The sequence below is a fragment of the Cyprinodon variegatus genome, unplaced genomic scaffold, assembly GCF_000732505.1.
Source record: "Cyprinodon variegatus isolate N-32 unplaced genomic scaffold, C_variegatus-1.0 Scaffold988, whole genome shotgun sequence".
Lineage (NCBI taxonomy): Eukaryota > Metazoa > Chordata > Actinopteri > Cyprinodontiformes > Cyprinodontidae > Cyprinodon > Cyprinodon variegatus.
Window position 1 is genome coordinate 156,600 of NW_015151441.1, and position 15,163 is coordinate 171,762.

The 15,163-nt window shown below is 40.9% G+C and overlaps 1 protein-coding gene across 1 annotated transcript in view; it reads left to right on the plus strand.

The window, feature by feature from the left end:
* Positions 1 to 14,523, plus strand: part of LOC107100570 (phosphatidylinositide phosphatase SAC1-A-like) — a 25,992-nt gene extending 11,469 nt beyond the window's left edge. Inside the window, exons 10-20 of the mRNA XM_015399107.1 lie at positions 1,033 to 1,119; positions 1,216 to 1,284; positions 2,268 to 2,347; positions 2,435 to 2,533; positions 2,620 to 2,758; positions 7,734 to 7,803; positions 8,931 to 9,003; positions 10,080 to 10,173; positions 10,792 to 10,884; positions 10,965 to 11,022; positions 13,505 to 14,523. Of these exons, the coding sequence (XP_015254593.1) occupies positions 1,033 to 1,119; positions 1,216 to 1,284; positions 2,268 to 2,347; positions 2,435 to 2,533; positions 2,620 to 2,758; positions 7,734 to 7,803; positions 8,931 to 9,003; positions 10,080 to 10,173; positions 10,792 to 10,884; positions 10,965 to 11,022; positions 13,505 to 13,641 (999 nt within the window). The 3' untranslated portion in view covers positions 13,642 to 14,523. The remainder of the gene's footprint in view (positions 1 to 1,032; positions 1,120 to 1,215; positions 1,285 to 2,267; positions 2,348 to 2,434; positions 2,534 to 2,619; positions 2,759 to 7,733; positions 7,804 to 8,930; positions 9,004 to 10,079; positions 10,174 to 10,791; positions 10,885 to 10,964; positions 11,023 to 13,504) is intronic.
* Positions 14,524 to 15,163: the final 640 nt, after the last annotated feature.

Consider the following 15,163-nt stretch of genomic DNA (forward strand, 5'->3'; position numbering starts at 1 on the left):
AAAAAAGGCTTGCGATTATTGGTTCCGTCCCGATAGCAGAACCAATAAAACGTTGTTGTGGCCGGAACATTTGGGAGATGTGTTCTGGTTAAGTTGTCGCAAGCAGGTTTTTCTTGTGTTTCTTGTGAATTTGGTCTTAAATTTCTATTTCAAGTGGCATTAAAAAGTCTTGAATTTAACTTGCCTCATGCTGTAGGAACCCTGTTTAAATGCTTTCTGTTTTATCACTGCTCTGTGCTGGAAATGGGATCCTACGCTCCTGTTTGGGCTTTGGATTTAAACAGAAATCTCTTTGAGTTTCATGTTTTCCTTTTGTTCTAACATTATCGTATAAAGTTTGTAATCTATAGAAAGAAACAACTAAAATGCAGATAAAGGTGGTTTAAATATATTTTGCTCTGAGCATGTCCGATGTTGACGTCAGACAAGCAGTTGAACAGAGAAAATGTAAAAAGCTTTAAATTATCTCAGAAAAGTAATCAATAATTAAGTAGTTTAGCATTCTTTAATTATTTAAGGATGAAAATAAGTAATAAGTCAATAAGTAAATATAAGTAAATAAGTACCATAATTACATTCATCCAGAGGATAAATATCTGCTTACACATGTGCAAATGAGCGGATGGTGTGGATTGGGTAGTCAAAGCGCTGCTTCCTCCACACGCTGAAAAGTTCAGACATATTAGCATCTTACAGGATGCTAATGTTGCATCTTATTTTTAACATGGGGCTTCAAAGTTTACTAACCTGCATGGCTGCGCCTGTTCTGACCTCACTTTCTGCCTCTAATGACTGGAAATGTTTATTCTGTGAACTGCTTTGTCTCTTCAGGCTGCTATCGGCTGTGTTTTCCATTTAGCCATGTTCACTGGCATACATGCCGTTGTAATGCACTGCTGCTATCATGTGTTAACAGAAGGGTTGTAAAGTCGGGGCTTTAAAACCCTTCTGTTACCTTTAATCTGTGTTTACATGTTTCTGATAGAAGAGCCAATGTGTGTGAGCCCTTCATGCCATGTGTTTATTTTCCAGACCAGAGGCTCCATCCCTTTCTACTGGTCTCAAAGGCCTAATCTGAAGTACAAGCCAAAGCCACAGATCAGCAAGGCGGTTAACCATGTCAGTATTTCACTCCCAGTTTACATAAAACCACACTTTGTACTTCTTTGTTCTATTAAATGTCTGATGGTGTTTCCTCCTTGATGTTCATCCCAGTTAGATGGATTCCAGAGGCATTTTGATTCTCAAGTCATTCTCTATGGAAGACAAGTCATTTTGAACTTGGTGAGTCATGTTATCACAGGTTTTAATGATTTCAATTCAGTTTATTTCTATAGCGACAATTCACAACACGTCATCTCAGGTCACTCTACAGTTCACCAGATCATCCAGTCAGATTGATTCAAAGTTTTCTATCTAAGGAAAACCAGCTGATTGCATCGACTCATTGACTCTTCAGCAATCCCTCACACTAAGCATGCTTGTAGCGACAGTAGAGAGGAAAAACTCCCTTTTAACAGGAAGAAACATCCAGCAGAACCAGGCTCTGTGTGAGCGGCCATCTGCTGAGGCCGACTGGGGTTCAAGGAGACAGAAGCAGACATAGAAATAGAAGCATAGATACAAAAGGCAACTGTCAACCAGCTTCACAGGCGGCCCCGTCCAGGAAACACACAGCCAGGCAGACGAGCTCCGAGCCAGCTCCCATGTCAGAGGATGAAGAGAGCACATCCAGTTAGTCACAGTCAGAGAAACAGGACTACACTGAAAAAACAGGCCAATCCCCAACATCTAGAAACAAAGGTGTTGATGGCAGCAGCACAGCTGATATTTCTCTCCAGGATGGAGTCACAGCCAAACAGGAACAGACCAGATGAAGCTACTTTGCGGTATTTGTTAGTTCAATCTCCTACGTTCAGCTTTTTGTCAGAGTGGGAGAATAGAGATAGAATGAAGCAGAATGATGAAAAAGGGGTCCCTATGTCCTCCAGCAGTCTAAGCCTATAGCAGCATAACTATAGAGATAGCTCAGGATAACCTGAGCCACTCTAACTAGAAGCTTTATCAAAAAGGAAAGTTTTAAGCCTAGCCCTAAAAGTAGACAGGGTGTCTGCCTCACGGACTAAAACTGGTAGGTGGTTCCACAGGAGAGGAGCCTGATAATTTCGTAACCGAAACATGTTGAGGTTCTGCTAAAAAAATGTTCAGATAAAATGAACCATGAGAAAGCTGGACTTCTCATTCATCTTATGGCTATTCTCCCACAGATCAACCAGAAAGGTTCAGAAAAACCCTTGGAGTTGGCGTTTGACAAGATTGTAACCAGCTCGGGTAATGGGATGATCAAGTAAGCCTTCCGATCGGTTCCAGAGTTGCTTCTACATCCACTGACCCTGATCTGGTGCAGTTTTGGTTGACGAATGGTGCTCTGCAGGTACATCGCATTTGACTTTCATAAGGAATGTAGTCGGATGAGGTGGCACCGCCTTCAGATCTTGCTGGACGTCGTTTCTGAAACACAGGAGGACTTTGGGTCAGTGTTATTGAGGCACTCGGAATGATCATCTAGGAGGTGCAGGGTTGCTGTTCAGCTGATTCATGATGGGTTTATGGTTTCAGGTATTTTCTCGTGGATGCTGAGGGGAAGGTACAGTTAACCCAGGAGGGTGTATTCCGGAGCAACTGCATGGACTGTTTGGACCGTACCAATGTGATCCAGTGTCTGCTAGCGCGGCGCGCCCTTCAGTCTCAGCTGCAGGTATCGTTAACATCCATGATATCATTTCATTTGAAATGACTCTTAACCAATTTATGCCTGTTGTTGAAGAAATGCATCAAACTGCTGCATGAATAGCCTAGATCATGGCTCACCCAGGGGCCCTCAGGGACCACATGGGGCCATCAGTATGTTCTGAAAGCAGCACAACTCACCAATGGGCTAAGTTTAAATAAGTTTAACTTATTTTTTTCCATTGCTCTTCTTTTTTAATCAGATCTCATTTCTACAGATTTTAAAATCACAATATTAGAAAAAACAATGAAATTAATAGTTTGATCCAATTACTTGTTTATTTACTTTATGTTCAGCAAGGACTGATGTTAAATATTCATATCAACACAAACAATTGTTCATTTTATTGTTTGAATTACAAACAGCTGCAGGTCAGAGGTCACCAGCCTCTCTTAAGGCTGAGGACTACTTCATGTTTATAGACAATGTTGTTCCAGTTCATAGTTAAAAAGCACAAGCTCAAAATTTAGTTCAGATGGATGGAAATGATTGTTTGTTTGAATGAAGCCACAATCCTCCACAATAGAACCTCATATTTCACACTGAAATTGTCTGATCATAATATATGGAAAGAAATAGAAAATACAGGATGCTGTCAATGTTTGCTGGATGTGCAGTGAAGCCTTTATTTAGCCAAATTACACAGAACATTCAGGAACATTCAGGAACATTCAGGTTCCGCTGAAAAGATCTGGATCAAAATGATTTCTTCCGTTCTTCATTCAGTAGCAGATATTTCCACAGACAGCTCAGATCCTTTAACTTCATGCGTCGCTTAATTTAAAAAAAAAATATTTTTGATCGTACAACGAACATACAAATAAAAAGGAACAAAGTACACTAATATGAACATGTCTGGGTAGCACCTTTTTCAGTTTTTCTGTTTATATAATGTCCATTTTTCCCATTTTTTTTTTTATCTGTGGTTCTTGTAGTCTCAGTCTGTGTGTTAGTCTTTCCATGAGGAATATGTCTTCAATCATTGTGATCCATTGGTCCTTTGATGGCATGTCTGACTTCCCCCATTTCCTTGTTATACATTTCTTTGCAACTATCAACATCACTTTTTCCAAATAGTTATCCTTTTCATGGATAATATCATCACCAAAATTGCACAAATAGAGAATTTCATGTTTTATTGGAATCACATACCCTAATACCTCTGCAAACCATTTCCCAAAACTCCAAAAGTTTTGAAAACTTCCAAAAAACATGGGAATGGCTGACATCTATCTCCCCGCACTCTCTCCAACATTCTTGATGCTTATGCATTTGTTTAGTTTTGGACTTGGGCGTAATAAAAAATCTCATTCAAATTCCCTCCCATGTCCGAGAGCCAGTAGTTGTACGGTGTAGTTTCCACATGTTGAGCCAATCAATATCTTCAATTTCTAAGTCAAATTCTCTTTCCCATTTTCCCTTCACATAGTTAGTTGTATGTTTATTAAGGTTTATTAGGGCTTTGTATAATGCCGTTATTATTCTAATATTACTGCCTTTATATGCTTTAATTATAATTTGGACCACTTGGCTCTCTTCCACGGAGGGCCTCGTTTGTATTTCCTTTTTGTAATAGTCTCTCATTTGGAGATATCTGAAAAAGTCATGTTTATCAAATTGATATTTATGTGCCAGAGTTTGGAAACTCTCCAGCCTCCCATTGTTTTCCAGAACACACCAAGCTGTAACTGCCTTAGTTGCCCAGTATCTATAATTTTGGTTGATTTTGGCTGGCGTACATTTGCCATCATACGCTACCCATTTTAGTTTTGTTGTATGTTTTTGGATTTTATGCAGACGCAGTATTCTAAACCAGATATTAAACGTATGTTTAGTTATCAAGTCTAAGTGTGGCTTAATTTTAAAATGGTCCCGGTGTGCACAGTTTACGCAGAAACGCGAGTCTGCATCTTCCTTTGTTGGTTCATAAAATTCTGCCAAGCGCTCTGCTAAAGTGGAATCAAAAATACCATCAGAAGAGTCTGAGTGGAGCAGACTGGTTCTAGCAGCAGACAGGCTGCTCTGTCAGGCTGTTGGTCGGAATAAGTGCTGTAAAACCTGATATTATCCAATGAAAAGTGTCGTTATCAACTGAATGTGAACATGAGCTTAGTGTCGCTCATTATTCTCAGAGTGAATGTCGCTCTTATTCACGTTCATTATTTCAAAACTGATCCGTTCACTAAAAATAGGAAATTATTCATTGAACGATTTCATGCATGACACTGGTCATAAGAAGGGCTCCTAATACTGACCTGTGAACTGGAGGAGACAGCATTCACCTAAACATCAAACAGAATAAACATTTATTATTTCTTTAAATTTTCTTTTACATGTTTTCATTTTGAAATCTCTATAAATGCTGAAATTCTCTACATCAGTGGTTGTCAATCCTTTTCCTCAGGGCCCATTGACCTGTTTATTTAGGTCCCTCCTTGCTGCCCGTCTTAAATAAAACGGCCACCTGCAGCACTGATGAGTCTGTTGCAGCACACCTGCTTCAGATGATTGCAGAGAGACGTCTTAAACATGCAAGGACCAAGACAGCGAACCACTTGATGATTAACACCATGAGATCCTCCATAAATGATTCACAAGAGAAGAGCAACACAATAAAACAAGATTCCAGACTTAGCCTACTGAGCTGTTCTGTTTTCAGAAGACGCTGAGCGCCCTCCCTTTAGTCATGTACAAAAAACAATTTAATTACTTATTTTTTTGTGGTTTTTGAAGCGTACGGCGATCTGATCTTTTTTTTTTTATCTTTTTCGTATATGACTAAAGAGATGCACGCCCATTGAGGTAGTTTAAAGTCCATTTTTCATTCAAAAAAATAAACGGATAAATGCAAATCTGATGTGTTGTGCATCTTCTTGACTATGGGTTTGCTGGTCTGCAGAGGTATGCTCATTTGACAGAACAACGGCGCTTGATGTGGTGGAGCGTTAGAGGAGCTTAGGGGCCAGTCTGAGATTCAGTCATGGAATCCTCTCCATGCCATGAATTTGTTCTGTCCAGCCACTGAAGCTCAATTGAATTCAGCAGTGAATTGAGTTGTACAGACTGGACTCAGCTGGTTCAGTGGCTGCGCTGTGGCATGGAGGTGACTTGTTGAATCCATCTCCCACCTCTGGTTTCACTACAAACATGTATGCAACATCTTTTAAGCAGCCATAACTCTGCAAGTCAGACACCTAAAGCATTTATTTAGACTTTAAAGTCGTAGGTAAGTTATACTTAAATGTCAAATCATTCTGGCTTAAACATGTATATAAATGTTCTCTTTATCAGACAATATTGTCCCAAAAATTTCTATATTTAAAAAAAATCCTGTCTTAAAATCTGTCCTTTTGCTTCCGTTATCTTCTGCAGGCCAGTTAGTTATACGTCAGCCTGAACACCTAAATTCGGCCAATCATATATCAACGGTCATCTATCAATCAAATATTTTCGGTCATATCATCTTGATTCATATGTCGCAGCTAATATACGCAAAGGTTGAAATCAGAATCCTTTCCTTTCCCATTGAGTTGCGTCCCAGTGTTCACGGGGATGGACGTCTGTGTCTTCAGCAGGCATAGAGCTAACAGAACTGGCAGTGTTGCGAGGCAAGGGCTCAAACATGTACGGCTGGAAGCCTTCTACACCAAACCAAGCTTCTGCCGCCCTGGCGTCCTCTTCCACAACATCTTCGTCCCCGCTTTCCTCCTCTAAATAAAAAAATGTATGATGGAGGAGACTCATCCACGACCTCCGACACTAAACTCTCCTCCTCTTGCATGTTTCCGCTGTCCATAGCGTTCCTTGACAGTGTCGTTTCTAAGTCACCAATTTAGTGCTACTTGATCCCAATGGAATTTCCCATTGGGAACCTACTAGCACTAAAGGGTTAGTTATTATCCCTGCAGCAGTGTGTCACAGTGAGCTTGACGCAGACATTTATTATTTATGCTAAATTTTGAAGCGTGGTCTGCTCTATACCCTGAGGCTCTAGATGCGGCCGAGGCGGTGAGGAAATGGGGGCGAGTTTGTCCGACAACGGAGGGACATGAGGGCTTAAAATAGCGGGGATCCAGGTGGAAAAAGGGTCCCAGCGTTCTCACGCACTTCGCTCTTCTTGCTGGTCCAACTTCACAAGTTGTTGTATTTCAGTCATAAAAACAAAACAAGCCGGCCTCCTGTCTGCAGTCACCTACAGTTTGGGCGAGGTGCAGCAGAGTGTCTACGGAGGGGGAGTAGACGTCTTTTTGTTCAATGCGACACCTGCGCAGACGACCTAGTTTCAAAGTATAAATCAGCCTTAAGTTGCTAACTGGTTAGCAAGATGATTCAGACAAACCAGCCAAACATGCTTGTAAACCTTCTGCCACAACAATCCCGCCCCCTTGATAAACGACCAATCACATTCACTTTATTCACTTGTGCAAAGTCGAACACCACTCGGGACAATTTGGAAATGCAAAGGTTGGAACAGCCACTTCCCTATGACTTCAAACTACCTCAACCGCCGCATATCTCTTTAGTCATGTACAAAAAAAAATAAAAAATACTAAGGTCAGATGACCATATGCTTCAAAAAACACCAAAAGGTAAATAATTAAATTGCTTTTTTGTACATGATTAAAGGCTGTTGAGGTAGTACATTTTTTTATTTTTTTTTTTACAAAACTAAATGGATAAACAGGTTTTGACTATGGGTATGCTGGTTTGACTGGGTATGTTCATCTGACAGAGCACCAGCCTGAAGGGGTGTGGTAGAATAGGTGATAATGTGGACACTTTGTGAGAGCAGGAATTTATTGTAAACAAGAACAACAGAAAACATGTTTTAATCTGGTTTCCTCTATAGAAAGTTTTATCCTGATTGCTTTATATTATGAAACAAAATCAGCATTTAAACCCAACATGTCAGACTTCTAAAGAAACTTCTTTCTTCTGACAGAGAATGGGACTTCTTCATAAGGACCAGAAAATTGAAGACCAGGCAGATTTTGAGAAGATCTACAAGAATGGTGAAGTTTTCAATATATCCTCCATTTTCCATCATGCATTATTAGGACAATAACATCTCGTAATAATAGACAGTCAGACTTCTGTGTTGCTGGCACAGTTTCAAGCATCTGAGGAATGCAGTGGTCAGGGTATCTGTGGGGCCCTGGGTGTCTGGCGCCATGCTGTCCTCAGCCTCTTACATGGCACATATTAAACCTTCCATGTTGCCTTCACGCAGGTCCAACAGAAAACTGGACATTTCATTGAGTATGGGAATTTATCCTAATGTCTCCGCCTCCCTTTGAGTCCCATGATCTTGTTTGCAAAGGTTGTGAGCAGTGACCTACTCCAACTGTTAGGATTATTCCAGTGAGACAGTGACTTTGGACAAATTGATCCTAGGATGGAAAAAGCAAAGATATGATGTTTAGCTGCAGTTTCATGGAGCTCAGAATTTCAGATTCCTGATCTGGAGCTGCTGAACAGAAGCCTAACCATGTTTATTTCCCCTCCATGGGACTCTGATGTCACAGTTTCTGTAGCTTTTCTGGACTTAATATTTAACTTCAATGAGAGCCTGAAGTTTTGTGAAGACAATTAATTACATTTTTAAGTTTACTAGCATCCCGTTTTATGTTATGCCTTGTTTACAGCTGTGCACATGCAGGGAAAGAGGGCTGTAGACATGGCACATCTGCCAAAATAGTTGATAGCTTGATATTATCAATATAAACAATTAACTATTCAAAGAAACACATTGACGTCAAATCAGTATTCCAAAGAAAGCTTAAAAAAAACAATCCACCGGGTATCCACAAAAGCCATCTTGAATATAACGCTTGGATTGTTTGCTTGGTTGGACCCATTCAACATGGACGTGCTTGATGTCACATGTGCAGAAACGGAGCAGAAGCAAATGCATTCAGGGAAATCGGCTACAGGCTGATATATATGCATCGGCGCTGAACTACTCAGGCGTCAGTCTGCTCATCTCACTATGTTTTAGTCATAAAGGGTCAAATAGAAAGGCTGCTTTAGATATTTTTAATAAAAATGTACCTAATGTCTCTTTAATCTGAGCTGTCCAATGCTTTTTGGTTTACTGACGCATATAATGTCTTTGCTTTGTCTCTTAACTCGTCTGCAGCCTGGGCAGACAATGCTGATGCTTGTGCCAAGCAGTACGCTGGAACTGGTGCCTTAAAAACAGACTTCACCAGGTCAGTATTCTCTTAGTAGAGCTCCTCCTCTGTCTGTTCCTTTCTCCGTTGTTTTCAGATGAAGCTTTTTGTTCCTTTTTATATGTCCTCTTAAATATGTCAGTTGTTCTGTCTGAATGAGCAGGCGGTGGGGTGTCAGCCTAACCAGTTATGGCTGATGGCTTTAGAAAGAATCCATTGATTCCTGTCACACTAGTCTGGGATGCCTCCATTGCTCCTCTGTAGACTGAGATGGTTTTCAATTCACTTTATTTCTATGGCGCCAATTCACAACACGTCATCTCAAGGCACTTTCCAGTTCACCAGATCATCCAGTCACATTGATTAAAAGTTTTCTGTTTTAGGAAAACCATTTCATTGTATTGACTCAAAGGCAAAGCCTCCTACTACGCATGCTTGTAGCGACAGTGGAGAGGAAAAACTCCCTTTTAACAGGAAGAAACCTCCAGCAGAACCAGGCTCAGTGTGAGCGGCCATCTGCTGAGGCCGACTGCGGTTCAAGGAGACAGAAGCAGACATAGAAAAAGCAGCTCCACAGGCGGCCCCGTCCAGGAAACACACAGCCAGGCAGATGAGCTCAGAGCCAGCTCCCATGTCAGAGGACGAAGAGAGCACATCCAGTTAGTCACGGTCAGAGAAACAGGACCACACTGAAAAACAGGCTGATCTCCAACATCTTTAAACAAAGGTGTTGATGGAAGCAGCACAGCTGATATTTCTCTCCAGGATGGAGTCACAGCCAAACAGGAACAGACCAGATGAAGCTACTATGAGAAAAAGCAAAGAGAGCAGAACTTTAGAGATAACTTAAGTTTTTTGGATGAGGTATAACATTCCAGCTAAGGTAGAGCCAAGGACTCTGAGATGCAAGTTTAGGAAGTGAAATATAAGGAAACTGGTCCGGCTTAATGTAAACACTGAGAGACGGCCATATGTGTACAGCTTATATGATGATTGATGGCAATATCCAAAGACAACTTATTAGGATTTATTTTCATGTTTTACTGAGGTATGTAATGTCCAGTTGTTGCTTTAATAATGTTCTGTGGGTTTTTAACCAACATTCTGTTTTTCAGGACGGGAAAGAGAACTGTTCTGGGTGCCATGATGGATGGCTGGAACTCTGCAATCAGATATTACAAGAACAACTTCTCAGATGGCTTCAGGCAGGTGAGTTCAGACGGTTCTTTGTTTGGGGGATTCATGTTCAGTTACTAAATCCTCATGAAGGCATAGAGTGAGTGAAGCAGCTCTGTTTCCTGCCAGAACTACCTGGTCAGTCACTCCTCTGGAGTAACGGATCAGTTGTGAGTCACGAAATGGGGAAGTTCCTCTACAGGCTGGAGTTCTGTCAGATGAGCATACCCACAGTCAATACCGATTTATCTCTTCAGTTTTTGTAGGAAAATGAAACTTTAGAAAACTTCAACAGGCATTTATCCCTTTAGTCATGTACATAAAAAGCTATTTAATGACTTACTTTTTGGTGTTTTTTAAGCATATGGTGATCTGACCTTAAATAGTTTTTTTTCTTCATGACTAATGGGATACACACCCATTGAGGTAGTTTAAAGTCTATTTTTTGTACAAAACTAATGGGATAAACGCTAATCTGAGGTCTTGTGCATGCGTATTGACTATAGGTATGCTGGTCTGATGGGGTATGCTCATCTGACAGAACACTGGCCCACTCTCAGAAGGTTCTAACTGTGATGAAAGTGATTCTGTGAACATGTTCATGATCGACCAACACTATTCAGCTGCATCCAGGTCTGTGTCTGTGTGCAGGACTCCATAGATCTGTTCCTTGGGAACTACGCTGTGGATGAAGCGGACTGGACCACCCCACTGCAGGACCGCAAAGACTGGAAGTTTTTAACTGTAAGAAATAATCTAGAATAATGCAGCAAGATATTTGAAGCCGTTTTAATTGTGACTCTTCTCTGTTTCTGTTTTTCTAGCTGCCCATCGTCATGGTTGTAGCTTTTTCTATGTGCATCATCTGTCTGCTGATGGCTGGTAAGACGCGTCTGTGAAGCAGAAACTAAAGTTATTATTATTATGATGAAGCTGCATCATCTGTTTGGCTAACAACCAGACCACCTCTCAGAATTAGCTTTAGCTGGGAGACCTGAGGGGTTGATGAAGCCTGAAGTGTCCTGATGGATCATTACTCTCCTTTCTTTTTTAGCTGCTCAGTTCAGCAGTTGTTTTAATTAGCTGTCAGGGTTTCCTGTCTCAGATGATATTTGTTCCCAGAAAGCATGCAGACAGTTTCCCTCTACTCCATACGTACGTAGACTCAATGGAAATAACTGAGCATTATTTCAGTGTTTTTTCATGGCCACCATAGACTAAGGCAGGAAAGCATCAATTGTTGTGGAGGGTAGGTGGGGTGTGAGCAGAGCCCAGGCGAGCACTCACTGAGGGGTCTGTCACTAGGGCGCTGGACTTTATTCATAATGAGTCCAGAACTTATTTCCAATGACAGCCTAACTTATGCATAATGTACAGCAGCGTAATGCCCATGAAATGATGCACGAACATCATTTTTATGGTCATTACGCTGCATGAGTTAAAGCTGCTCCCCTCAGGTGCAGCGGAGCAGGGATGCACCCAGAGGCGCCCGGTCTGCATAAAAAGATGTCTTTAATCGCGATATTAATGCCCAAATAAAAAGAATAAATAAAAAGAAGGTTTGCAGTGGCAGCAGATTGAGCGTCATGTCTTCTAGGGAGTTTGTTGTTGGTGGGCGTGAACGCAGGGAGGATCCATCACCCTCACCTTCTGGTTCACCCTATGATGGGGATGAAGTCTGGAGGAGAACTGACGGTTTCCTCCTGTGAACCCCCTTTATACCAAAACGCTGCCAATACGCCATTATACAGTAGCTGGAAGGTAGAAACACGTTCAGCGCTCGTCTGGAACACATCAGATACCTTGATATGCGTTGGAGAGAAGTTCTGGATAAGTTATGCACAAGTTACTCAGAGGTTTAGGATAAGCTAGACGCCACGACTGGCACTCCTGGAACTTTTGGTCCATGTATGGCATATGCTGGCACACGTCGGGAAATTTTGAACATTACTTAAAATTTCCCAACGTGTTCCAGCGTGTTTCATCGTGCTCATTACTTACACAAACCGTACCCAAACTTATCCAACGTATGTCAGCGTTTTTGCCAGATTTTTCATAGGTCAGGCATATGCTGGTCTAAATCATCGAGGTTTGATAGGAGCTTGAGTTAGAGACTCTTTAGTGTTTGTTTAAATATCTGAAAGAACAAGTTAATTTAAACCAAACAAGACAGTCTTATGCTGTGTTCACACCCAGCATCAAAGTGTCAGATTTAAATTCAAAGTCTAGAGTTCCAGTCTGAGCACTGGGAGCGGCGCATCCGAGTGTTCAACGCTGGAGTTCCCAAAATTGAGTTTTTGCTGCTGGACGCCGGAGAGTCAACCAGTCAGAAAGCTGATCCTGGAGTTTTTTGGGGGAGATGGACACTGCCTGCAAGGTGTTATTGCTTCTGCATATGAAAAATAAATATCAAGGAAGTTAAACTCCGAAGGTTTAAAAAAACAAACTTTGGAATAATGGATTATGTAGAAGCAATAGAGAGCCAGCTCTGATCCTTATTGCTGCACTAAAAAACATTTTTGTGAACAATGGGCAAAAAAACGTATAAATACCCAAATTAACTAGAAATGTTAAAACCTGCCGACAAAAAAAAAAAAAATTAAATTTCATATTCTGGTCCTTGCATTTTTTTTTTTTACCTCAAAGTTTAAAAACTTTCTATTCACTTGCAGCTGGGAAATCCCCCACAGGCTGGCCACAGCAGAGAGCTCTCAGCGGGGATTTCCAGTGCTGCCTCCCAGTGTTCTGTCAGACCAGCATACCCATAATTAATACCTGTTTATCTCTTTAGTTTATCCGTTTTATTTAGTACAAAAAATAAACTTTAAACTACCTCAGCGGGCATGCATTTTTTAAATAGTTTTTTTTGTACTTGACTAAAGGGATACAGGGATAAAGTCTGTTTTTGTACAAAACTAAAGGGATAAACGCAAATCTGACGTCTTGTGCACGCATATGGACTATGGGTATGCCGATCTGACAGAACACGCGGTATGCTGGAGGACTGGAGCTCCGAACAAGAACTGCATATTTTAGTGGGATCATAATCCTGATGAACAGAGGATGGTTGGAGATGGACTTTCTTAATTAAAAACAATTTTTCCAACTCATAATTGAAATAAAACCAAGCTGCTCTCTTGCAGCTACAGAGCAGATAAACAACCAGAACCTCAAAGCGTCAAAGACACTTGACCCAGCATCCAAATTTCAATGTTTAGGCGTTTTTGACGCATAAAAAGCTTCTGGCGGGACGCAGCATTACAGAGATGTTTTTGAAGAGGACAGTGTCAGACCCTAAAATGTAAATGTAGAAATACTGATTGTTGAGCAGGGGCAGGCCTGATGGGTTTGCTGTGTTTTGCAGGCGACACGTGGACTGAGACCTTGGCTTATGTTTTGTTCTGGGGAACAGCCAGCGTTCTGACGGGAGGCCTCATCATGTTTAACGGCCGGGACTTTGTAGACGCTCCCAAGCTGGTCCAGAAAGAGAAGCTGGACTGAATGTGTGTGTGTGGAAAGCAGCTCGGCCCTGGCGAAGCGAACACGTCGTCCCTCCTCCCCCATCGGCATCAGCAGGCCTGGAGCCTTTATTAGCCAGCGTAGCAGCAAAGGAGGGCGATGGACCAGAACCAACCCAGGTTCAAACGGCAGAGAACCGGGAGCGGCAGCGCTGAGGCCTGCTGCTCTCCACACGGCACTCGTTATGGTGGACAGGACTCTGTTCACAGGTTTTAGAATAAAACCACAACTTGTTGACTGTCTTCAGTTAAGAAGAATGATCCTTTGTGTAAAGGACCTTTTTTTTCCTCTTTATGGATCATTAATATCTGATGATCAGACTCCTCTACATGTATGTTCATACTGCTCATGTTTTATACTTGCATTTGTCCAATAGTTTCAATATTGTTCAACCTGGTTGAAAGTCTGGAACATTATCTTTTGAAGATTCTCAGAAAAAGCCTTGAACTCAACACTGTTTCTGACATTTTGAATTGAAAAAGGTTCCTGGATGAGAAGAGAAACGTCTTCAAACTCGGAAACAAAGTCCAGTGGATCGTTTTTTAAAACTTTTTTGGAATTATATTTTAGTAGAACAGCACTCGGAAGGCAACTATAGTTCAGTGGGTAAAGCAGCCATCTGGCAATCAGAAGGTTGTTGGTTTAATTCCATATTTCTTTCCCATATCAGGGGAACAAGACGGAGATCTTGGTTTATTAAATGTCACATATAATGTGAAAGCATCAAAAAATTGCTGTAAAAGCTCAACCAAAACTTTCAGATTCATCTCATCTTAAAGCTGGAAGTATGTAATGGCTAATGTAATGTAAAGTCAGACATCTAAAGAAACCAGTCAGTCTAAGGGATTAAAGTTTAGAACTGAATGCTGATCATTTCTGCAGAGTGGTTGTTTTTCATGCTGTGTTTGAATATAAAATGTTCCTCTTTTCAAGGAGATGCTAAATTTAATTTCATTCTGAAAAAATAAAGACTTTAATCCTAATGGGGAATTATGAAGGTGTGCTTTGCCCGATGGCTGGGAGACATGGCGACTTTGGGAATTTAGGGATCCAAGAGCATTGTGCTGCAAAAAAATTAGCAAAAGATTTCTTGAAATAAGTGCATTTACCCTTAATTTGAGTAGGAAATAATTACATCTGCCAATGGAATCAGCATTTATACCCCTAAAATGAGATAACTGCACTTGAAATGAGAGAATATAGTTGTTTTTTTACTGTTTTAAATGTAAATTGTATTATTCCATTTAGGGCTGAACAATTAATCGCATTTTCAATATAATTGCGATTTTAAAAAATGCAATTTTCAAATCGCGGATTTGCAATTTTTGGCTATGTAACAATTAGTGAATCAGACGCGTTCTTTAGGTGTCAGTAAAATGTTTAAAGTGAATTTGCCTCCACATGGAAGGGAAGACAGTTGCAGCAGTGAGATAATCTAATTTTATTGTTTTAGAGTTTATATATTCATACATAGCACTAAGTACCAGTTAATCAGTTTAATACA